This window comes from Gopherus evgoodei, chromosome 13 (assembly GCF_007399415.2).
Source record: "Gopherus evgoodei ecotype Sinaloan lineage chromosome 13, rGopEvg1_v1.p, whole genome shotgun sequence".
Lineage (NCBI taxonomy): Eukaryota > Metazoa > Chordata > Testudines > Testudinidae > Gopherus > Gopherus evgoodei.
Genome location: NC_044334.1, coordinates 21,412,817 through 21,437,636, shown reverse-complemented (window position 1 = coordinate 21,437,636; position 24,820 = coordinate 21,412,817). Strand labels below are relative to the sequence as shown.

The following is a 24,820-nucleotide window of genomic DNA, read 5'->3' as shown; positions in this document are numbered from 1 at the left end:
TCACCAGCCCCCAGTCAAACCAATGATGTCCTGCTCCTACATGCACCTATCCATGAAAACTGTTTCTCATAGTGATTACATCTGCCTGACGGGTAGAAGAAATTGGTGCCATGTTGGCATATCCTTCCGTACACAATCTTCTATAAAGATAAGGTCACGTTATGATCTCACCAGTAGTTCTTACCCAAGGTACGACCCTCATTCCATCCAAACCAACCTATCCACCTTCCCTGAGCCACATAGCAATCAGCCTGAGGTCAGATGTCAAACGGGCACTAGCTTTCTACCTTGACAGAACCAAATTGTTCAGACAATAGCCACATTTATTTCTCTCTATCTCTGAAAGATCAAAAGGTTCAGCAATATCCAAACATCCTTGGAAATGGATCTCAGGGTGCATCCACCTTTGCTATCAACATCACAAACTTCAGCCCCCATCTGGCACTCAATTGCTGTCCACATCAATAGCTTTCCTGAATATAGTGCTGATTACTGACATTTGTAAGGCAGCCACCTGGGTGTCCACAGACACCTTCAGTCATCATTATGTTTTCACCCACAATTCCGCATCAAGTGCCCTGCTAGGACACACAGACCTGTCGTCCTCAGTAGAGATCATCCCAGTCTTCCAACTAAGGGCACTGCTCTACAGTCACCTACACCATACGGACACTACTTGAAGAGAAGAAAGTTACTCGCCCTATGCAGTAAGTGAGATTATTTGAGATATGTGTCCTGTGGGTACTGCACTACCCGCCCTCCTCCCCTCTGCTTCAGAGTTCAAACATTGACTCTGCAGTAGAGAAGGAACTGACAGCAGTTGGACCACATAGCGCTATATAGACGCCACTCTCGGCATGAAATGGGGAGGAGCGCATGTGTGGCCTAACGGGGCCCTGCTACTGAAGATCTCCAATCACAGGTGCAGGGATGCTACTGCATCTAAAGTGGAGCATCTGTAGGGAAACACATCTTGAAAAACCTCAGGTACTGCATAGCATGAGTAACCTTCTTTTCAAAGGTTTGATTCAGATAAGGATCTAAAATTCTAGAAGCTCATCTGACATTCTGCAAACTTCAAAAACAGCTTGAATGAGCTGTGCTATGGGGGCAGAGGATTGTAATGATTTAATAGATTTTTAAGGCTGGAAAGGAACTCTGTGATCATCTAGTCTAACCTCCTTCATATCGCAGGCCAAAGAATCTCATGCAGAGTTGGGACAGGGCATTCCTAGCAATTTTATTGGGATATGTCGAGGTTGCAGAGCCTTTTCTTCGAATATCTGAATGCAAACCTCATGTAATTCTTGAGAAACAATTTCTTTTCAAAACAAACACTGCAGTGCTGCTGTTCTTTAAAAAACAAAAACAAAAACAAAAAAAAACAAAACCCTTGCCAGTAACCCAGCACTCATGAGCAAACCTTCAATAGCATAGTAGCATGTACAGGCTAATGCTCCCAAGCCATCCTACAGTCACCCTACATTTGTAGGGGAGGGAGGCCGGGTTCTAAGGTGCTGTTATATAAAGAAAAGAGTTATTTTTAAAGCCAGGAAAAGCACTTTGACCTTTTCAAAGACTTCTGGAGATTCTCTTGATTTCCTAGCCAGTACATGATGTGCGTTTACACTAGGAGTTCAATTTAATAACTCGTTTGCTTCTGGTTAATAAGAAGGCTTATGTTCTTCCTGTTCTTAATTCCTTGGTGATGTAGGTTGCTCACATGTCCATTGGCAGTAGTGCACATTGCATTGCCATTAGTAGGTTAAAGAAGGCAATGTATTTAAATATCCACAACAGCTTTCTGATAAATCTGCCTGTCACTTTCTTTTGCAGGGTGCCTTCTGGGGCTTGGTCTTTGGGCTGGCCATTGGGCTGACTCGAATGATTACAGAGTTTGCCTATGGAACTGGCAGCTGTGTAAACCCCAGCAATTGTCCAGAGATCATTTGTGGAATTCACTATTTGTACTTTGCTATAATCCTTTTTGGGATCTGCATCATCATCATCTTGGGCGTCTCACTGATAACTAAACCCATTCCGGATGTTCATGTGAGTATCACTGTCTCTTGCTCTCCGGCTCCCTGAGATAGAGGAGATCTATTAAACTGATCACTTTAATTTACACTGTAAGTAGCATTAAGTATATTCTACCCTGGAATTTTAATTGTATACATTATATAGGATCCTTCCAGTTAACTGGGTTCAGAGAAAAGTTTTGCATCTTTTTCAAATTATTCCTTGGTCCAGATATCTCTGGAAATGAAGCACACTCTGCTAGGAAAACAAATGTTCTGGAGAGTACTCTGTAACTACTAACGCCATGAAGATATTTGTCATGGTATAATTCCCCACTCTGAACCTTAGTATCCAAAAGATGGGGTACCAGCATGAATTCCTCTAAGCGCAATTACCAGCTTAGTACTTGTAGCGCTGCCACCAACCAGGAATTCCAGTGCCTGGTACACTCTGGTTCCCCCAAAACCTTGCCCGGGGACCCCCAAGACCCAGACCCTCTGGATCTTAACACAAGGAAAGTAAACCCTTTCCCTTACCGTTGCCTCTCCCAGGCTTCCCCTCCCTGGGTTACCCTGGAAGATCACTGTGTGATTCAGACTCCTTGAATCTTAAAACAGAGAGGAAAATTCACCTTCCCCCCCTCCTTTTCTCTCCCCCTCCCAGACTGTCCCTGAGAGAGAAAGTAATCCTAACACAGAGAGAAATTAACCTTTCTCTCCCCCTTCCCTCCTTTCTCCCCACCAATTCCCTGGTGAATCCAGACCCCGTCCCCTGGGATCTCACACCGGAATAAAAAAACAAGAAAAGCTTTTGATTCAAAAAAGAAAAAACAGTAAAAATTATCTTTGTAAATTTAGATGGAATATGTTACAGGGTCTTTCAGCTATAGACACTGGGACTACCCTCCCAGCCTAAGTATACAAGTACAAATTAAAATTCTTTCAGCAAAATACAAATTTGAACTCCTTCCAGCCAAATACATATTTGCAAATAAAGAGAACAAACAGAAGCCTAACTCGCCTTATCTACCTAGTACTTACTATTCTGGACATATATGAGACTGTATCAGAGAGATTGGAAAGAAACCTGGTTGCACATCTGGTCACTCTCAGAACCCAGAGAGAACAACAACCAAACACTAACAGCACACACAAAAGCTTCCCTCCCTCAAGATTTGAAAGTATCCTGTCCCCTGATTGGTCCTCTGGTCAGGTGAAAGCCAGGCTCACTGATCTTGTTAACCCTTTACAGGCAAAAGAGATATGAAGTACTTCTGTTCTATTAACTCTTACTTATCTGTTTATGACAACACTATATACAGTGGAACCTCAGAGTTACAAACACCAGAGTTATGAATTGACCAGTCAACCACACACCTCATTTGGAACTGGAAGTATGCAATATGGCAGCAGCAAAGACAAAAAAAAGCAAATACAGTACTGTACTGTATTCAGTGTAAACTACTTAAAAAAGAGTGTTAAAAAAAAAGAATTGACAAGGTAACAAAACTGTCTCTGCTTTTCATTTAAATTAAGATGGTTAAAACCAGCATTTTTCTTCTGTTTAGTAAAATTTCAAAGCTGTATTAAGTCAATGTTCATTTGTAAACTTTTTAAAGAACAACCATAACGTTTTGTTCAGAATTACAAACATTTCAGAGTTATGAACGACCTCCATTCCTGAGGTGTCTGTAATGCTGAGGTTCTACTGTAGTGCAAAAATACACAATAAGAAGGGAATTTGATTTCTGAGAGAGACACACAATAGGTGATGCATACTGTGCGTTGTAGCAAACAAAGATTTAAGGGATGAAGGGGTTAAGAACGGGAAAGAGGAATAGTCTCCTACACTATCTGTCCCCAGTCTTACGAGAGCCCTAATAATCCCTGAGTATTATTTAGCAAACATTCATGAGACCCCCAAATCCTGTGCTGATCTCAGCATTCTAAGGCTTGCAGCATTGTAAACTCATATTTTGTTTAATGGCAGCTTTACCGTTTGTGCTGGTCTCTTCGGAACAGCAAAGAGGAACGTATTGACCTGGATGCAAATGAGAAGATTGAGGAACCTGGGAGCAATGATGATGTATCAGGTGATTTCTGAATAACACTCTCATTTAAGATTGGTGGAAGCCATTAGTGTATTTGAGGTTCCCAACTTCAGTACAGAAGAAGCAGTGAAAGTGCCCTGTACTCCCATGAAAACTCACATGCTAAAGGGCCAGTAGGCAAAGTTAATGCACAGATTTTTCACCACTGTCTATTAAGTGGGTCTGGTGTAGATTGTGAGTGAAATTAATTACACAATGACAATCTAGTTCCAGTTGATTTTTGTGCACAGCACAAAAGCCTTCATATAATTAGGTGAGAAGCCTAGGGCTAAAACAAACTGGGATGGTACAGCTCAGGAGCGATGTGGTTGCAAGAGTTGTGTGTGGGCCTTACACTTTAAAGGACAGAATGAAGATGCATTTGGAAGTCGTGTGTAGGGGTTAGGTTTTGAAACAGTGAAGGTGGTGCACAGCAGGATGAAGGTGTTTTGCCAGAACTGCATTGGGAAATTTACACAAAACTTTGCCTGGCTCCAGGCTCTGACACAAGGCTCACTTCCACAAGGTTGAAAGCATCAGTGAATTCAGCCATTTAATAAAAAAAAAAAATCATAGAATATCAGGGTTGGAAGAGACCTCAGAGGGTCATCTATTCCAACCCCCTGCTCAAAGCAGGACCAATCCCCAACTAAATCCTCCTAGCCAGGGCTTCGTCAAGAATACAAAAAAACCCCAACATCTGATTAAGCAGAGAAACCCTTCACAAATCAGCGACCTACTTCTCAATCTCAGGCTGAAGAGACATGGCTGGTGTCTTTATCCTCTAAGGCCTCTGCGCACCATGTAAGCAGGGGAAAGTTGCCTTAAATCAGCCAGAGATAACTGGTGGAGAATCCCCCCGGCAGGGGATCTGTCTGCAAGCAGAAAGTTGGAGCTGCCTCCTACACAGCTGCCCTCCCTAACCTTACCCCATGTAAAGGAAAGAGGGAGCAAGTTGGAGGCAAGGCATAATGAGGAAGGAGAGTGGAGGTGGCAGAGTGGACCTTTGCAGTGCCAGATTGTTCAATGGTGTAAATTAGGGCTGTCCTTGTGCGGCCTTGACCGAGGGAGCCCCAGATGGCTCCCTGTGGCCCCTTCCTCTCTCCCCAACTGCAAAGCAGCACGACGCATAAGGAGGTGTAGTTGGGGAGGGCCAGGAGGTGAAGATCTGGCCTATTACTCTGTACCCAACACTTCTCAATCCTGTATGTTCAAGTATTTATAATGTGCATGAATCAACTTAGTGATTTCTAGCATTTGTGAGCTACCAGTATTTTCAGCTATATCACTGCAAACTGAGAACAAACCATTAGTGAACTGGAAAGCACAGGGGTTTGTAGGGTTCAAAATTATTAGCAATAGCTACAGAGCTACTTGATGATCATAAATCACTCACTTTGCACATGTGCTGTGGAATCATAATGTTGATCTGTTTCTACACCCCCATCCCTCCTTAGGCATTTTTCATCATTAAGATCACAAATTGGAGCTGTTATTTCAGTTCCAAGAGGCTCTAAAGCAGAGGTTCTCACAACAATTTTTTTGGTGGCCTCAGAGTGTGGCCACCAATTCTTGCTGATGGCTGTGCTGACAATTTTTCTTAAAATATTTAATTAACTTCAGGAAAAACAAATAAATATGCACATATACATGTCCAAATCATATTTTATTCATGCAGGTGTTTTTTTTTCAGACTCAGTAATAAAAATAATTTACAGTTGTCTGTATTCTTTACTGGACCTAAACAGAATAGAAATGCAAATAAGGCACTTTTCGTGTTCTTGTCTTTTTATTGTTGTTGTTTCTTTTGCTTTTTTGGTTGCGCTGGCAATTCTTCTGCTGTGAAAAGTGATACTTGTATGTTTTTTAATATCACTTTTCACAGCAGACTTTCTCAGCCCCCACAAGCCCTGGGACAAATTAAGCCCTGGATGGGGAGGTTGGCAGGGAGGCAGTGGGGCTTGGGAACAATGGTACGGGTGGTGAGTCTGGTTCCGGAGATTGGAACCAGAGCCTGCCATCGTGTGCATGGAGTACGAAGCCCTGTGGCCAAAGCCTGCGTTCCTTACCCTACCCTGGTAAGTGGGGAATTCACCAGCTGCCTGCACCTCCAGCATTTGGGTCTCCGGGGGTTAGGAGGGGCAGGGCCCAGCTGCTGCGAGTGGCCCTGGGAGAGGGGCCACTGCTTTGTGCCCCTCACCCCCCACCCCCATCACAGCACAGGTGGCTGTGGCTGCAAGAAAAGGCCATAGTGGCCGCATTTGTAAAACAGTTCTCTAAAGAATACTCTGTATCACTGAGACCTTGTTTTAATGCCAGTCCTATGGAGCCATACACACCATGTTACTTGACCACTGTGCTATTTTTTTCTATCACAGAACAAGGTGATGAAGAGCAAGGATGCTGTAAGAAGGCCTACAACTGGTTCTGTGGTTTAAATCAGAAAAATGGTCCCAAATTGAGCAAAGAGGAGCAGGAAGCGATAGAGAAGAAACTGACTGACACTTCCGAGACGCCAATCTGGAGAAAAGTTGTGAACATAAACGGCATCATTCTACTGACTGTGGCTGTATTCTGTCATGCCTTCTTTGCATAAATCTCATCTCACACTCCAGAGTTTACATGAAGGTCTAACACTAGTCCCTTTTCCTTTTGAAATTGCACTGTATTCTTCAAAATAAATTGTTTTCTAAATTATACAGTTAGATATACTTATGAGATTTGTACAGTGAGATTGTATGAATACATTGATTTATTCATTGGTTATATAGTGGTAATTAAACATCTTTTGGCTAAAGAGCAGGCATACTAAAGTCCCAAAGGGTAGAATTTCAATCCAGTACATCAGGGAGAATTTAGTAAATCTCTCTTCTTACAAAATACATTTTCACAGCTCAGTTTCAGAATATGAGAACCAGGGCTGGATGAGCTGCATGGAGTTCATGATTTTGTGAACTATTTTGGGGAACTGGCGAAAATTTCTGGCCATTTTCCCAAGGTGATTTTTTTTTTTAAGTTCAGCTATATGAAGGGCTGTGCTATGGGTTTAGGATAAATGAATCCCCTCAAAATAAAGGCAGCCTTAGGTGAGTTCCTCTGGATGACATTTTATTGATGAATTCCTTTGATACTATAGCTATTTTTAATAGCCCTTTTCTCTTTCCATTTTCTGTTCCATACATTACACTGTTTTCGGTGGATTTTTTCTTCTCTCCTCTTTTATCACTTTTTCTTCTGAGTGGAATATGAACCCCAGTACAATCTGAATTTAACTTGTGCTATTTGAGTGGATTTGAAATAAGGCAAACTAAGTCTGACCAGCCTTAATAAGAGTCGTGGCTATGCCTGACTCCTCAAGATTAGCTTTAAAGGTTCCAATGCAATCTGAGCATTTAGTTTAATATGAATCTGTTTGAATGTGAAAGCTTTATTTATAAAAATATATTCATGGTAGTTTTGATTCCCTAGCATGATGTGTCAAAATTAGACTCTATTTACATTTACTATGGACCTTCATTTTATAAGGAAGGCACTTAGTTCCCCTTCTTAGTGGATTTTCTACCTGGTAATTCTGGCTTTGTGTCTTGCTTCCAAGTACACTAAGACATTACAGTATTTTTCCTGCCAAATTATGAATCTTCTATGACAGTTTTTAAGAAATTTCATTCATGCCATGAAGTAAGACTGTTACACTATAGTTTCCCCAAGGAAAACAGTCACTGCTCTAACATCATCTAAACCATTCCAATTGTCTTCATTTTGTTTGGGAGCGTGAAACCAGGCTGAGACCTGGATGAGGCAATGATAGGGTTGCCAGCCCTCCAGGTTTGGCTTGGAGTCTTCCAGAATTGGCATCCATCTCCCAGTGACTATTAAAAGGAATCCAGGAGATTTTAATAGGATATTTTAAGAAAATGACAATGTCATGTTGGAAAAAAATATCTCCCAGAATAGCTTCATTAAGAGTTAACAACTCTAGGCAATGACCATGGCATGGGTCTCAGAGACTAGTAAGAAGTTATGGAGAGCAGTTCCAGGCTGAAAAGTGAAACCAGAACTTTTTACCACCTAATTCATCTTCCCAAGGAGGCATAGATACAGAGAAGGCACATCAGAAATTCCCAGTTGCTGCAGCTAATCTATATTACAATCCTTTTTGCCTTGTGTACCACAGTGTCCTGCAACGTCTCAGTTCAGTGTAACATGCATCTCATCTTCCTGCAGTATTCTACAGCACACTGCACTGTGCTGCAACATGTAACAAGCAAACCAATACAATCTTTCTGAAGCATGCTGCACTCCTGCAAATCCCTATTACTTTCATGATGCACTGTCTTCTGACAGCGTATTCAGATGAGTCCATAGCAAAATGTGCTGTCCTCTTACTGCATGTAGCTGCACTAGGATTTTTAGTATAATGTTCTGTTTCCCTGCAATATCCTGACATGTACTGCATAGTGCCAAATCATCAATACAATCTGAATCCTAATGCCAATGGTCTTACAATAAATAGAGCAGCAGGGAGCATCTTAACAGTCGTCATTGTATTGTTATGGAATTCATTATATTTCATTAACTATGAAGGTTGTATGTATTAAAATGTTTCTAATGTGTTTGGGGACCAGAAAGTCAAGAGTTCTTTATATAACGCAATAGAAAATGTAAAATATAAAAAAAATTTCTTGATTAAAAGCTGAAATCAGATGCCCTCAGTCTTGATCATTTGCATATCTGGGAAATGGCTGTAATGGCTGGGTTGCTGTAGCAGATGAGAAACTAGTGAATGAGCCCTTCTTGTGGATGATGCAGCTCCTTCCTAGCTACAGTTTGTAACTAAACTGAAAACACTGAAATGATGAGACCTTTTGGATAAAGGCAAAAATAACACAGATGGTTTCCCTAGCCAGCTGAGAAGCCTATGCCATGGCATGCCATGACCCCCTTGTTGGGTACTCTTTGTTGTCAGGCTCTTTGCTGCTTGTTTGCTCCATTTCTCCATGAAGGCTGAATAATAAAGCTTTTTGAAATCACAGACGGGGAAGTGCAGAGAGAGAGAGACATTTGAAAACTAGAGCTGGTAGAGTCCAGGGTTCACAACCACAGAAAACGCTGACTGCTCCTTAGGGCAAGTTGTCTTGCTCTGTAGGATTTCTATCGAAAGCCACCTGTGAAATTGCAGTAATGTATGGCTCAGTGGATTTGTGATGGGACATGGAGCCTTTCACCTCTGGTGATTTCAGTCCAATTTCTAGTAGACTATTATCTGCATCCCATAGGTGCTGTTAAACTGCGGCATGTCAATAGACAAAGCCAAGGACTAGCCTGGAATTGAACATGCCCATTTCCTATTGAGATGGGAGTGGCAGATTCTGGGTCTCACATCACTGTAAATCTGGAATAACTGAGGTCAGTGGAGTTACTCCAGAAAAGGACTGAGGCACATTCATGGGTTTTATTGAGTTGGTGGTTTCAGTCCAATTTCTAGTAGACTACTGTCTGCATCCCATAAGTGCTGTTAAACTGGTGCATATCAGCAGACAAAGCCAAGGACTAATGTGCACAGAAATTGAACATCCCCATTCCTGTAGAGATGGGGGTGGTGGATTCTGGTCTAACACCTTTGTAAATCTGGAATTTCTGAGGTCAGCAGAGTTCAAAAAAACATCTGGGCACCCTCATGACTTGATATAATCAAATAGCAAGAGACTTTTTGGGACAGGTTAACATAGCCTGTCATGTTTTCATATCTAGATGTATACATTTCCCATAAAATAGTTGTGCAAATCTACATTAATTTCTAGTGATATAAAAGAAGCACTATGTAGTGAAAAATATGTAAATATCTGAGCCATAAGCAATATTGTTTTTAAAAAGAACAAATGCTGTCAGGCAAGTCTGATCTTTCATTAATAGAATTACAAAGTTAGGGCAAATCCTGTGAGACAATAGATGTTTATTCACCTGTTTCTGTCAAGATGTAAATTAAGTATTATAAGCTAAAACAATGGATATACTAAGTCAATAGAGATGTGAAATCAACAGGTAGCCCACAGGAAAAAAAAAGCTCTGGGTGGTTATCCTGACTGAGTACAGGCATTGAGCTTTGAGGATAGAAGTTCAAGCCAAAGAAGACACACATTTATCCTGAATCAAGCCCTGAATTCAAAGCAAAAGATACTGATGCCATTTTGTTTATGGCACAGCTGTGAGTGAGCTACAGACAAACATCTCACTTGTTCTAGAGTCTGAAGTCAGCCTGCTCTTACTGCAGAAGTGCAGGAAGGTTGGGGAAAGGACGCTCTCCGCACTCACTGGTGGCGGGAAGCGGAGCAGCCCAGCCTCAGCCAGCCCCACTCTGCCAGCTCCCAGCCGTGGTGCTCCACTTCCCGCCAGACAGCTGAGTGCAGGGCCTTTCCCCAGCCGCCCCCCAGCGACATGCCTGGGGCAGGGGCAAGGAAAGCGGAGCAGGCTGGGGCCGCGTCACGCCGCAGGTGAGTGCGGGGGGGGCATCCTTTCCCCAACCTCCATGCACTCACTGACGGTGGGAAGTGGAGCGCCGTGGCACGGAGATGGCGGAATGGAGCGGGCTGGGGCCGGGCTGCTCCGCTTCCCGCCACTGCTGGTGAGTGCCTGTCAGGGGGCGGGATGTGTGTGTGTCTGTGTGTGTGTGGACAGGGGTCGGAGCAATCGGGATGGGGGTGGGGTCCTGGGGGTGATTAGAGACGGGGGTCTCTGGAGAGGGCGGTCAGGGAACAAGGAACAGGGGGGCAACGTAAGTTTGATATAATGCGGTCTCACCTATAACACGGTGAAATTTTTTGCCTCCCGAGGACCGTGTTATATCGGGATAGAGGTGTATTAAATAAATATAAAACTTAAGGTTGGTTTTAAAAAAGAAAATACCATGAATAAGCTTTAAAATGTTATAAATTATTACTATCTTGTGACAGACTATTGGGTTGTGCTGAATGGCTGTAGTTGTTCCTTAGGGATAAGAATTTTGTCTTCAGACATTTGTCTTCATTAGTTAATAAGAGGGGAAAAACATAATTTAGAACGTACAGATTTTTTTTTACAATGTTCTCCAAAACGTTTCCATAAATCAAAGCAGCTCCACAATGTTGCTGTAATTTTGAAGGCTGGGTGCTTTACAAAGAATGACATTTCTTTACCTTATTTCCTGCAATCTCTGTTCACAGATATTTTCCTCTGAAAGAGTTAGGGCTCATGTTTCTATAAAATCAGAGAACCATAGCACTAGAAGGGATGGCAAGCATCATCTAGTCTAATCCTCTGTCAAGATGCAGAGTTTGTTTGGATCTAAACCATCCAAAACAGATGGCTATCCAGCCTTCTTTTGGAAACCTCCGTGAAGAAGCTTCCACACCCTTGCTGGGCAGTTTATTTCATTGTCCTACTGTTCTTACAGTTAGGAAGTTTCCCCTGAGATTTAATTTGCTATGCTATAGTTCGAACCCATTGCCTCTTGTTTTGCCCTCTGTGGCAAGAGAACAACTTTTCTCCATCCTTTTTGTGGCAGCCTTTCAAGTATTTGAAGACCACTATTATGTCCTCCCCCTTAATCTCCTCTTTTCCAAACTAAACATACCTAGTTCCTTTAGTCTTCATTGCTTTGCATTCCAACCCTTTTGATTATCTTTGTTGCTCACCTCTAGATTCTTTCCAATTTCTCTCCTTCTTTTCTATACATTGGTGAGAAGGATTGGACGCAGTACTCCAGCTGAGGCCTAACCAGTACCGAGCAGAGCGGTACTGTCATCTCCTGTGACTTGCATGCTATGCCTCTGTTAAATAAACCAAATTGCATTTGTTGTTGTTTTTTTTTTGCAACAGCATTGTATTGTTGACTCATGTTAAGATTGTGAGCCACCACAGCTCTCAGATCCTGCTCAGCAGTGCAGCTACCACGCCAGTTATCCCCCATTCTGTATTTGTACATGTGGTAGCACCTTACATTTGTCTTTGCTGAATTTCATTTTGTTGAATGTTAGCTCTATCCTCCAAAGTCTTTGCAACGCCTCCTAGCTTTGTGTCATCTGCAAATTTGATCAGTATGTTCTCTCTTCAACATCCAGGTCATCCATAAAGATGTTATATAATACTGGACCCAAAACAGATCCCTGTGGACCCCCATTTGAGACCTCCCTCCAATCTGACACCATTCTATTAATAACTACACTTTGTTTGTGGTTGTTTAACCAATTATGTATCCACTTAATGGTAGTTTTACTAAGCCAGCATTTCTCCAGGTTACTTATCAGAATGTCATGTGGCTAATCATGAAGCTTCTGACATAAGAACGGCTGTACCGGGTCAGAACAAAGGTCCATCTAGCCCAGTATCTGTCTACCGACAGTGGCCAATGCCAGGTGCCCCAGAGGCAGTGAATCTAACAGGCAATGATCAAGTGATCTCTCTCCTGCCATCCATATCCATCCTCTGACAAACAGAGGCCAGGGACACCATTCCTTACCCATCCTGGCTAATAGCCATTTATGGACTTAACCATGAATTTATCCAGTTCTCTTTTAAACACTGTTATTTCACAACCTCCTCAGGTAAGGAGTTCCACAAGTTGACTGTGCGCTGCGTGAAGAACTTCCTTTTATTTGTTTTAAACCTGCTATCTATTAATTTCATTTGGTGACCCCCTAATTCTTGTATTATGGGAATAAGTAAATAACTTCTTTCCTTATCCACTTTCTCCACATCACTCATGATTTTATATACCTCTATCGTATCCCCCCTTGTCTCCCCTTTTCCAAGCAGAAGAGTCCTAGCTTCTTTAATCTTTCCTTATATAGGACCCTCTCCAAACCCCTAATCATTTTAGTTGCCCTTTTCTGAACCTTTTCTAGTGCCAGTATATCTTTTTTGAGGTGAGGAGACCACATCTGTACACAGTATTTGAGATGTGGGTGTACCATGGATTTATATAAGGGCAACAGTATATTCTCAGTCTTATTCTCTATCCCCTTTTTAATAATTCCTAACATCCTGTTTGCTTTCTTGACCGCCTCTGCACACTGCGTGGACATCTTCAGAGAACTGTCCACAATGACTCCAAGATCTTTTTCCTGATTAGTTGTAGCTAAATTAGCTCCCATCATATTGTATGTATACTTAAGGTTATTTTTTCCAATGTGCATTACTTTACATTTATCCACATTAAATTTCATTTGCCATTTTGTTGCCTAATCACTTAGTTTTGTGAGATCTTTTTGAAGTTCTTCACAGTCTGCTTTGGTCTTAACTATCTTGGCTAGTTTAGTATCATCTGCAAACTTTGCCACCTCACTTTTTTAACCCCTTTCTCCAGATCATTTATGAATAAATTGAATAGGATTGGTCCTAGGACTGACCCTTGGGAAACACCACTAGTTACCCCTCTCCATTCTGAGAATTTACCATTAATTCCTACCCTTTATTCCCTGTCTTTTTTAACCAGTTCTCAATCCATGAAAGGACCTTCCCTTTTATCCCATGACAGCTTAATTTACGTAACAGCCTTTGGTGAAGGACCTTGTCAAAGGCTTTCTGGAAATCTAAGTATACTATGTCCACTGGATCCCCCTTATCCACATGTTTGTTGACCCCTTCAAAGAACTCTAATAGATTAGTAAGACACGATTTCCCTTTACAGAAACCATGTTGACTATTGCTCAACAGTTTGTTTTTCTACGTGTCTGACAATTTTATTCTTAACTATTGTTTCGACTAATTTGCCCGGTACCGACGTTAGACTTACCGGTCTGTAACTGCGGGGATCACCTCTAGAGCCCTTTTTAAATATTGGCGTTACATTAGCTAACTTCCAGTCATTGGGTACCGAAGACGATTTAAAGGATAGGTTACAAATCTTAGTTAAGAGTTCCACAACTTCACATTTGAGTTCTTTCAGAACTCTTGGATGAATGCTATCTGGTCCCGGTGACTTGTTTAATGTTGAGTTTATCAATTAATTCCAAAACCACCTCTAGTGACACTTCAATCTGTGACAGTTCCTCAGATTTGTTACCTACAAAAGCCGGCTCAGGTTTGGGAATCTCCCTAGCATCCTCAGCCGTGAAGACTGAAGCAAAGAATCCATTTAGTTTCTCCGCAATGACTTTATCATCTTTAAGTGCTCCTTTCGTATCTCGATCATCAAGGGGCCGCACTGGTTGTTTAGCAGTCTTCCTGCTTCTGATGTACTTAAACTTGTATCATGTATCACGAAACTTATGATAAGTGAAAACTGCTATGTAAACTTCATAGCTAAAGCCAGTATATCTTTCAGAGCTCTAAGCCAGCCTCCACCTGCTGCAGGATTTAATGCTTTTTACTGTAGACTTGGCTACGGTGGTGAATGTTGGTCTGGTATTTGACTCAATGACTGGGAGATGTAGATGCAAAAAAAAAAAAATTACTCAACATAGTCATTGATCTACAGATGCATTCAGTTCAGAGAAACAGCTTTATCTTCAGTTTTATTCATGGGATACCTGATTTCAAGATACAGAAATAGAAAGGACATCCCAGTTAGCCTATTGATAGTATTAGCAGTACCATGTGGGACATCTAGCTCCAAGACCTCAAAATTGGCCTTTCACTGTCAAACCCGATAGTGAGACTAAGTGAGACTTGATCTCCAGCAAAGTTCCCACTGACTTTAATGGTACAGGATCAGGGCCTAAATGTGAAATCCTGACTGGCATAAAAACTTCAGCCTAACAGGGATCCCACCTTCTGAAGGCAGGCAGATACAACCTTCAGGAAAGGACATTCATGCAGTCTTTCCTTATCTTGAAATCAGTGCTATCAGAGCAGCAATATCACTGAAAGTTATAAATATCAGAATCCAGTCACCTATGTCTGATTCTGTTCAGACTACTTCATGTAAGGAAAAATGATTAAAAATAAAAATACAGATACTTGTATTTTTCTCTAAATGTTCTGTCAAATTCTTCATGTGCTAAAAAACAAATCACAGGCTTTTCTAGGTATACTAATCCAGAGCTCAAATTACTCCTTAAAAAGAGGATACTAGATAGAAAGCTGAATGAAATGAAACTATTTGTAACTAACTTTTGCAATATAAAAAAGGCAAAGTGAGGGGATACCTCTGGTCTTTATACTGTTTTTATTCTTGTTACGTGCAATAAAGTCAGTGAAAATAAGTTTAAAAAAACCCTACTGGATTTTAATACTACTTCTAACATATTTCTATTTTATGAAACTAAACATATATGAATTCTATATTCTTCTTGAATTTTGATTTGCCTGAGAAACTTATACCTCCCCAACATGACAGTAAACAAGCAAGGATTCAACTTTGGTCAATGAACGGCAATGTAAAGATGAAGAAATACTTGGGCAAGTATGGACCCTGTCATACTGCATACCAGATATACAACAAGAGATGGATTTCAGTTACATCTTGCTAATTAAACATTATCCCCTTAAGACTGACACCAAAATTCTTATTGACAATATGGGTAAAATTCTGGCCTGCCCTACATGGGGGCATTAGGGTGGGTGAAAGAGGCCAGTTGCATCATCCTAAATAGATGGCAATTTCAAACAGTTATTCACCCTGACTCTCACCCCCACAAAATGACACTTATGGAATGAGTAAGAAGGTAGCAGCACAGAATCTTCCAGCAATCTCAAGGGACAAAGAGTTTTCAACCTGTATTGTGGGTTTAGGGATTTTTTTTAATCTGGGCATACACTCTGAATAACATTTTATAACGCTGAAATCTACTACCAATAGATGGTTTTTGTGGTTATTCAATACCCCAGATTCATTTAAGCATTTAATCACCTGAAAGAGCCATCTACGGCTTCCTTAAAATTATTGTGGGAGCAGGAGTGCCTATGATGGAATAAATTCAAAAGGACAATGCCATAGTGAAGACTTCTTGTTTACAGGAGGAGGTAGAGCTGAGGGAAAGATTTGATTGTGTTCAGCAACGGGAATCTGAATGCCTTCTTGCCTGTATTAGATGAGTTTATATGGGAACATTTGGGGAGATATGAATAGTGCCCATACTGTTGCACTGTCACAACAAAACTAAAATTGTTACCAGAGAGCTGCCACAATGTTGATTTGCCTCAACTGCTTCATTTTTAATATTCAGTCTCCTACCCTTGTGTGTCTTCCCTAAAATGTTCAAAAGCAAACACTGTGTATAACACAATCTGGAGAAACATTGTATATAATACAATCTGAAGAAAATATGTTGAAAGATGATCCTACGGAGCATTGTAGATGATACTATAATTTATTTGAAAATTGGTTAGTGTTATAGGTGCTGCTTCTCAAATGTACTATTGTGGATACAGTACCAAGTGATGTGACAGCTTCTATAATAACTACAGTATTTGTTCTTTATGGAACAGCAGATTAACCTGCACACTTTTTTATGGTTCCTTTATCCATGTACTGTCCTTTCACATATCTGGAAATTGACTTTTTGACTCTCTTCTGTGGTTGCATTCCCTTGGCATTGTAGTTGAAATGCCTTGTGTGCAATGGGAAGGAAAAGGAATATCGAAAACTAAAAGCAAAACATTATTTCTAGTTTCAGAGTAGCCGCTATGTTAGTCTGTATCCGCAAAAAGAACAGGAGTACTTGTGGCACCTTAGAGACTAACAAATTTATTTGAGCATAAATTTTCATGGGCTACAGCCCACTTCATCGGATGCATAGAATGGAACATACAGTAAGAAGATATTTATACATACAGAGAACATGAAAAGGTGGAAGTACCCATACCAACTGTAAGAGGCTAATTAATTAAGAGTAAGATTTCAAAACTGTTCATTGTCTTTTAATACACATGTACCTTGCAATATTTAAAAGTTCTAGCAATAATCTCCCAGGATTTTATGTTAGTGATCATAATTTTTACTAAGACTTGATAGATCTACACTTAAAACTTTTGCTGGTATAACAATGTTGATTGGGATGTGATTGTTTTTATGACACTTCCATGCTGATAAGAGCTCTAATGTAAATGCAATGATACAGGAAAAAAGTGTTTTAGGTGGCATAACATATTCTGTTTGGGGAACTGGTATAAGTAATATGGGGAAAAGGATTCCCCCTCTCCCTGCCCCCAATAGAAGCTGTGTCTATGCTAGGAGAGTTTGCTGGTATAGCTGTACTGGCAAACCTTTCTGATATAAACAATGCTGAAGAAGACAAAGCCTACAGCTTGGGGGGAAATGTCCCTTTTACTCTGCAATTCAATGCTTGCCTTTTATTTATATGCTTCTGTGCTTCTATATACGCTTGCTTCTATGCCGTATCTACATTTGAAAACTCCATCAATGGTGCAGCTCAACTGGTGAGACCAGTAGTGGAAGTGGTAATGTAGACAGGACCACCTTGTAGTCTAGCTGTACTTGCTGGTTAAAAATTCCCAAGTCCTGTCTACACTACAGCTTCCGCTATTGCTATCTCCACTGGAGAGGTACCAGTGGTGAAATATGACTAAGAAAAGGTCTTACTGATCTGGGCAGGAGGACGACATAGTCTCTGAGGCTACTAATAAGCTGTATGCATCTTTATGAGAAGTCTCTCTGGTCAGCTCCAGAGGATTAAAGAAAAGGTAATTATCCTACTCATTATTGTCCTTGTTTATTAATGTAGGCATTAACATGGTAATGAAATTCTTTATTTCATGTAAATGGAAGATTGTAAGGTGTTGATATTGGACAATGACTATCTGTGAAAGAAGTGCAATGGTCTGTCAATTCTATAGATGTAAAAGGGACAAACACTGAGAAAATGTCAAAGTGGAAGGAAAGTCAAAGAAGAAAATACATGTGAAGTAGAGAGAGAGAAGGAAAAATGCAACAAACAGAAAAATAAATGTATTCTCAAATAAGAACAGTCATACTGTGTCACACTAAAGGCCCAGCTAGTCCAGCATCCTGTCTTCCAACAGTGGCCAATGTAAGGTGCCCCAAAGGTAATGAACAGAACAGGTAAACATCAAGTGATCCATCCCTTGTCGCTCATTCCCAGCTTCTGGCAAACAGAGGCTAGGGACACCATCCCTGCCCATCCTGGCTAATAGCCACTGATGGACCTATTCTCCATGAATTTATCTAGTTCTTTTTTGAACCCTGTTATAGTCTTGGCCTTCACAACATCCTCTGGCAAAGAGTTCCACAGGTTGACTGTGCATTGCGTGAAGAAATGCATTCTTTTGTTTGTTTGTTTTAAACCTGCTGCCGCCTATTAATTTCATTTGGTGACCCCTAGTTTTCGTGTTATGAGGAGTAAATAACACTTCCTTATTTACTTTCTCCACACCAGTCATGATTTTATAGATCTCTATCATATCCCCCCCTTACCTAAACTGAATTTTGTTCTCTCTTGAGGGAACTGTTCTAAAATGTATGTAAGCGGAGTCTAGTACTACAGCATCACTGCCTTAGAAAGAAATATGCACATAAAATGATCAATAAAAATAATCATCACTAATCTAGCCTGGTGCTGATTTCCTGCATGTCTGTCCAATTGCAGAAAAAAATGGAAGAGTAAAATGTGTGTGTGTACGTACATAGGTAAAGTATGCAGTACAGTGTGTGTACGTGCATGTGTATTATATAATGTATGTGCAATACAACAGCGACCTAGCTCCTTATACAATGAGACCTGTCTAGCAGACAGACAGAGCAAAGAGGAGAAAGTGAAATGCTCCAAAGAGCATGCTTCCAGCACTGTCTTTCCTCTTCCTAAGCAGCAGCACATTCCCAGCTATTCCATTGGAGAGCACGTGTGACAATCCAAGCTCCGTCTAGAGAGGCAAAACATATAGATAAGATTGATAACATTATAGGTCTACTCACTCTGATTTAATCTCTCTCTCACACATGCCTAGTGTGCTTGTGTTTTAGTGGGCAGCCAGCGGCTGTATTTTCAACAGTTTTGATCTGTTATTGCTTAAACTGCATAACTGGGAACACTGCAGCATCTTTAGCTAGGCACACAAACTTTTAACATTAGATATCCTAGTGCATTGGGATGATAAAGCAAATATTTAGACTCATGTAAAATACCTTGGCAGATTACATATTTTTTCCTGGTAACTGGCAAGCCCATAATAAAAACCCAGCCAGGCTGGTCAAATACCAGCCCGGTGGTAACTCTAGTGTACCCCCACCTTCTGTTGATTTAAAAAAAAGCTCTCCGCCTTTGACTCCTCCCACTACAGCTAGCAAAAAACTCCCTCAGTCCTATTATTTCTGTGTGATCACTAAACACCTCCCTGTCTCACTCCAGGGGACACAGACAAGTGATTCTGTTTTGTTTTTTTTAAAGAAGAAAATGGAAACAAGCAAATTTTCTCCATCACCTGGGCTTTTGGTTTAATGCCTCTGCAGCTGCTGTCCAGCTTCTCCAGCTAGATACTGATGTGAAAAAGGGTCACAGGAGAGACTGGGAAGCTCTAGTGGATGTGAACGTTTGTACCAATGAACTGAAGAGGTGGAGGCTCCCTGCTAACCTGGCTGTGAGGAGGTAAGTGAAATGCTCCGCATTTCTCTCTGGCTCTCTTAAATCAGATTAAGGATTAGTATAACTCTTTGTTTTCTGAATAGGAAGGAATTTGAGAAAGGGAGGAGAGAAAGCTGTGATTTTGAAACAATAGAGAGAGGTTTTGCTGGCTGAAGGCACAACTGAATATATGAGCTAGAAATGTTTTACTGTGTGCGGGAGACAAATATTAGAGGGGTAGCCGTGTTAGTCTGGATCTGTAAAAGCAGCGAAGAATCCTGTGGCACCTTATAAACTAACAGAGTAAAAAAAAAATAGTAAGGGAAGGAAAGCTGCTGATGTAGTGAAAATGACCTGCCCAAGGGATACTGGCCTTGTGTCCACTGCCCTTAACAGAGTTACTCCGGATTTATTTCAGGATACTTGAGAGCACAATTTGGCTTATATTTTATAGGCCATATTCAAAATTCACCCTCTTCAGTAATCTTTCCAGATTCGAAGAACAGTGGCTACAGTACAAATTTCAGTTTATCGTTAAGGTAAGACAAGCACAGTAGGGAAATTCTGGACTCGAGCAAAGAGACTGAAATTCTTTCTCATTCCATGTGGTCCCTAGAAATTCAGATTAGGGAAGACATACACAGCGTTATGATAGGAGAGGACCCAATTCCATTCTCATTTACTTTCATGTACATCCAGAATAACCCCAATTAGTTATCTGAGTTACTCCAAATTTACACAATTGTAACAGAATTTACTCCCTAAAAAAGTACAGTGAAAGAACAGCTTTTTCAATTGTTGTTTTTAGTTAATGAAGAGCATTGAAAAGTGCTATCTATTAATTTTGGCCATCATTTTCCACTTTCCTTAGACTTCAAACATTTCCTACCATAAAATATTTTTTTTAAATTACTGCCAACAAAACTAATGCCATAATTTCAGAAAGAAACAGCTTTCCAGAGGTGCAGCCACATGATTATTTTTGATGGCTCAGCAGAAACTCAAGTCTTGCTAGAGTCCCATATCAGAGTGGACATATATTTTGAGAGTTTAATCCTATAAATAATTTATTTAATAATATACAATCCAACCCTACAAGCACTACTGCTCAAAACCTCCCCTATTTCTCCATGACTTCAAACCCATTTCATTGATGGGATTATTTCTCCTCTGAACTCCTACTTATCATGCAGCATAGCAAACACTGAGAAAGGAGAGAAACCATTTCTAAAGATGTTTTTGCCATGACTAGCGCCAGCCAAACTGCTATGGATCACATTGTCCAACAGACACACCAAGGGGCAAATTTTCAGAACTGACCTCAAATTCTAAGCATCTATTTTTGCACATGTAAATGTCTGTGCTCACAAAAATACAGGCATGTTTGTTTTTCTCTGCATGATTTACACAGTGGGGAACTAACTACTGTATTTACATGTTTCAAAAATTGGCATACAATTCTGGGGGCCAGTTGTAGGGTTAAAAATTTGCTTCCACATATCAAGGGGACAAACTCAATTTGTAACTATGATGGAGGTTGCTGAGAAGTTGAACATGATTAAGTTATGACGATCAAAAAAGAATGATTGTAATCAGAAAAGTAATAACTATTTCTTACATCATTAAACAGATCTGACTATGTCCACATGACAGGTACCCTGAACTAGATCATGTGATATTTTTGTGGCAGGGTCCAAAAATTAGTAAAGCATCTGGCTTGGCATTAGCTGAATTACATCCCATTTACACTTTAACATTTAATCAACTTTGAAACTAGTTAGTGATATAGATGGTTCTTTACTATCCATATCAGCTAATCATGTCCTTGTTAGTGGCCTAGGCTGCCACATGATTTTCTTCCTGTAACCAAAACAATGTTGTTTTATTATGTAGGTGGGACTCCCTTACTAGGTTTGAGTAACCAGGTTAGCCAGTCCTTCTCTCTAGTTCTCTGAGCAACGTTCTAGAGTTCACTCCTCATGCGTTGCTCATCCTGCTCTGTGTGCATGTTCTCTAGGATTTCAGTTCTCTACTGAGGCAGTTTGAAATAACTGCTTGCATTTTCCTAAAATGCACTGACAGAATTAGGCAGCATAATAGGCGTTGATGCACAAACACAGATGAGACACAGTTATATTGTTAAAAAAACCAAACCAAACCAAACCAAACCAACTCAACTGTATTTGTTGTAACCAGGTCTGATGAGAGCGTCACAGCATGGTTACAAAAACATAGTGGCATTTATAGCACAGCCAGACTTATTCTCCGGAATGGGTGTTTAACTGATTGCTCTCTTTTTTAAAAAGAAAAAAGAAGTGTGTGTCGTTCCCAGGAATACTCAAGGTTTAGTTGAGGGGGCCTCTGGTTCACAGGATTACAATATATGTTCTTATGTTGCTTGAAATGAACAAACAAAAACCCCATATTTTCTCCCCCATGACATTTGGAAGATTAAGGCATAAAATAAAAATTGTCAGACTATATTAATAAAACATCAATTTTTAACACCCATATTATATGTACACGTGGAATAAAGTGATATTTTTGTCTTGATGTTTTAAGAGCAAAGAGGGTAAATTAAAGTTCAGTGGCCTAACTTTTACTGTGATTGTGCTATGACAGAAAAAGGCTCATGAAACGAAATGTGTATATATATAAAAAATAAAAACTCCAATGATGCAGACAACACTAATAGCAGCTCTCATAAACTCAGCTGGGCTTAGAGAGGTTAATAGAGCTGAGCGAATAATCCATTAGTGTTGTAGCTGCCACTATCACATAAGATCAAAGCAGTCCCCATTCCATTAGTGACTTCCTAGTTTTACACTAAATCTCCGCTCCTCGGCATTGCTCTCTTATAGGATTTTTGCCCTCAGCATTCCTTTCTGTGGCTGATCTTTTAAATTTGGCAGAGCCAAACAGCTGCAGTACTACTATAATAGCCATTTTGCTACCGGTAGCTGTAGCTTTCTCTTACACCTGGTAAGTGCTTATTATGTTTTCCCCCCTTTCTTATTGCCCAGGAAATAGAACTTTCTCACACTGATTAATAATTTTGGGGTATGTTTCAAATATCCAGAAAGAGATCAGTTGTGTTTAAAGCAGTGAATCCTCTCTTACTCCCAATCGTCTCTTCCGTTTTGATCCTGAAGTGAAGTCCTAATGCTGAATTTGTTACATCAGAATAACTTTTATGCCAGTAGCCTGTAATGTCTAAACACGGGCTCTTGACTTCACTACAGGATGAAGCAGGAGAAGCTGAGATGTGAAGAAAAAATTCCTCACGAACACAATAGGCCAGATTCTGCAGTTAAACTAGTGATGGTTTACATTACATATCAGATGTAAATTTGTTAGAAAACAGGATGTAAGTAGATTAACTTGCTTCAATAGGGCATTCAGTGGATGTGCCAAAGGGGTGCCGTGTAACTTGCACAAGGAATGCAGAAGTTTTGGTACTGACACCTCAAAAGAGTGCAGTGAGAAAAGCAATAAAGTAGATGGTGTGAAATATAGATGGCCTGCCATTTTATCTTCACCTACTTTTAACCACTAACTTCCATGAAAGTTTCACTATTCACAAACCAGAGGCTGTTTCGGTCAAGGTCCCTGCTATCCTAAGCTGGTTGTGTAGAATTTTTTTTTTAACCAAAATTATACAGAAATGTTTTTACTCCTCAAATTGTACAGCTTCTGCCTCTGAGGTACCTCTCCCAATGGAGAGACTCAGGGAACAGTTACAGACTATATAAAAAATAATTCAAAAAATCCTAAATCCTCATTTCTTATTTTATAAAACCCAACTGTAGGTTAAAATAAGCAGGAACTCCTGGTCTAGCAACAAAAAGTATTTCTGCTTTAGCTAGAAATCTAGAAGTTACTGCTTTAGCTAGACAGCTAGGGGATGAATTTAGTCCTAAACTAGTTTGGGCGCTTTCCCAGCTGAAACCTACAAAGTGAGAGCTCCTTTCAACAAGGACCAGAGCGAATTTAGGAATATTGTTGCCAAGTACCCAGAGGCCAGTTTTCAAGAGCGACCCTGCATGCAGGCATGGGACACCCAAGCTCACCAAAATGCACATCCTTTCAGTGGCTGGTTCTTCCTAACACAGCTATTCCCTCCTTATCTGGGGGTGGCAGATAATGGCCTATTCCATGCATCTTCCTCTTTGGTTAGGTTACATTAAGTAGTTATTCTTAATGTACACAGAATGTACACACTGTATGTCTATGTTTTTAGGAATGTGTACATTAAGAATAACTACTGGTGCAGACTTAAAATAATGTTAAAAGCAAGTTCCAAAGCTTACCAGTGGCTGGAGTTCTCTGAATGTTGCTCTGCAGACTCCTGATCCAGTGTCTCCTCTCAGCTTTTCAGAATCTTTACCTTTGTTATTAAACAGAAATATGAGGCACTGAAGCACTGTGCCAGGGCTTCTGATGGTGCCAGGGCTTATGATCACTAGCCTGATATGGCACCAGTGATATCCATGGAGTTTTGTTTTTGACTTAAATGAAACCAGGCCCTATGACCTTTTCAGAACTTAAAGAAACATCTTCTGGTTCAAGGAAGGCCCCAGCAAGTTCTCTAGCAACAATTCTCTTGTCATTCAGCTCTGAAGGCAGCACAGAAGTAAGGATGGCAATAACACAATCTCCCCTAAAATAACCTTGTAATCCCTCTGCAACTCCCTTTCGCATTAGGACCCCCAGTTTGAGAAACTGGTCTCTCCTGTTAAATCGGTATAGTAGAGGGAAAAGCACACAAAAGACCAGATTTCACAGTCCTTGCTGTATTTTTCATGGCTGTGAATTAGGTAGCTGCTCATAAAGGTTGTCTCACCCAAAAATCTCCCTTCCAGCATTTAAAAGCCAGGTTGGCTGTGCTCCCTCCCTCCCCTTCAGAAGACAAGCATGCTGGCAGCTTGTCTCCTAGATGGAGAATGCAGAATTTCTCTGTCTTTACAGTTATAGGCGAAAAATCCATTATCGCTACCTGTAAACAGGCACAGGGCACAGGGTGGCTTTTTGTACCCTCTTCCCTACCTGTGCAAGGCGAGAGCTAATCGAATCCTGAGTGTGTCATCTCCATGATGGATTAGCATCCACCAGACTGAGTCCAGAGAGAAGCAGTCAGCATAGGCTGGACTCAGGACTGTTACCCAGTTCTGCATGTTATGCTGTATACCAGTGGTTC

The 24,820-nt window shown here is 40.7% G+C and overlaps 2 protein-coding genes across 3 annotated transcripts in view; both read left to right on the top strand.

The window, feature by feature from the left end:
* SLC5A1 (solute carrier family 5 member 1) overlaps positions 1-8,736 on the top strand; it is a 49,948-nt gene extending 41,212 nt beyond the window's left edge. For both annotated transcript variants that reach the window (XM_030583338.1, XM_030583339.1), the window contains exons 13-15: positions 1,837-2,052; positions 4,009-4,111; positions 6,487-8,736. In XM_030583338.1, the coding sequence (XP_030439198.1) occupies positions 1,837-2,052; positions 4,009-4,111; positions 6,487-6,704 (537 nt within the window). In that variant the 3' untranslated portion in view covers positions 6,705-8,736. The remainder of the gene's footprint in view (positions 1-1,836; positions 2,053-4,008; positions 4,112-6,486) is intronic.
* A 10,729-nt stretch (positions 8,737-19,465) lies between these two features.
* LOC115661140 (sodium/glucose cotransporter 1-like) overlaps positions 19,466-24,820 on the top strand; it is a 60,936-nt gene continuing 55,581 nt past the window's right edge. The window contains exon 1 of the mRNA XM_030583347.1: positions 19,466-19,647. The gene's annotated coding sequence lies outside the window, so the exon portion shown is untranslated. The remainder of the gene's footprint in view (positions 19,648-24,820) is intronic.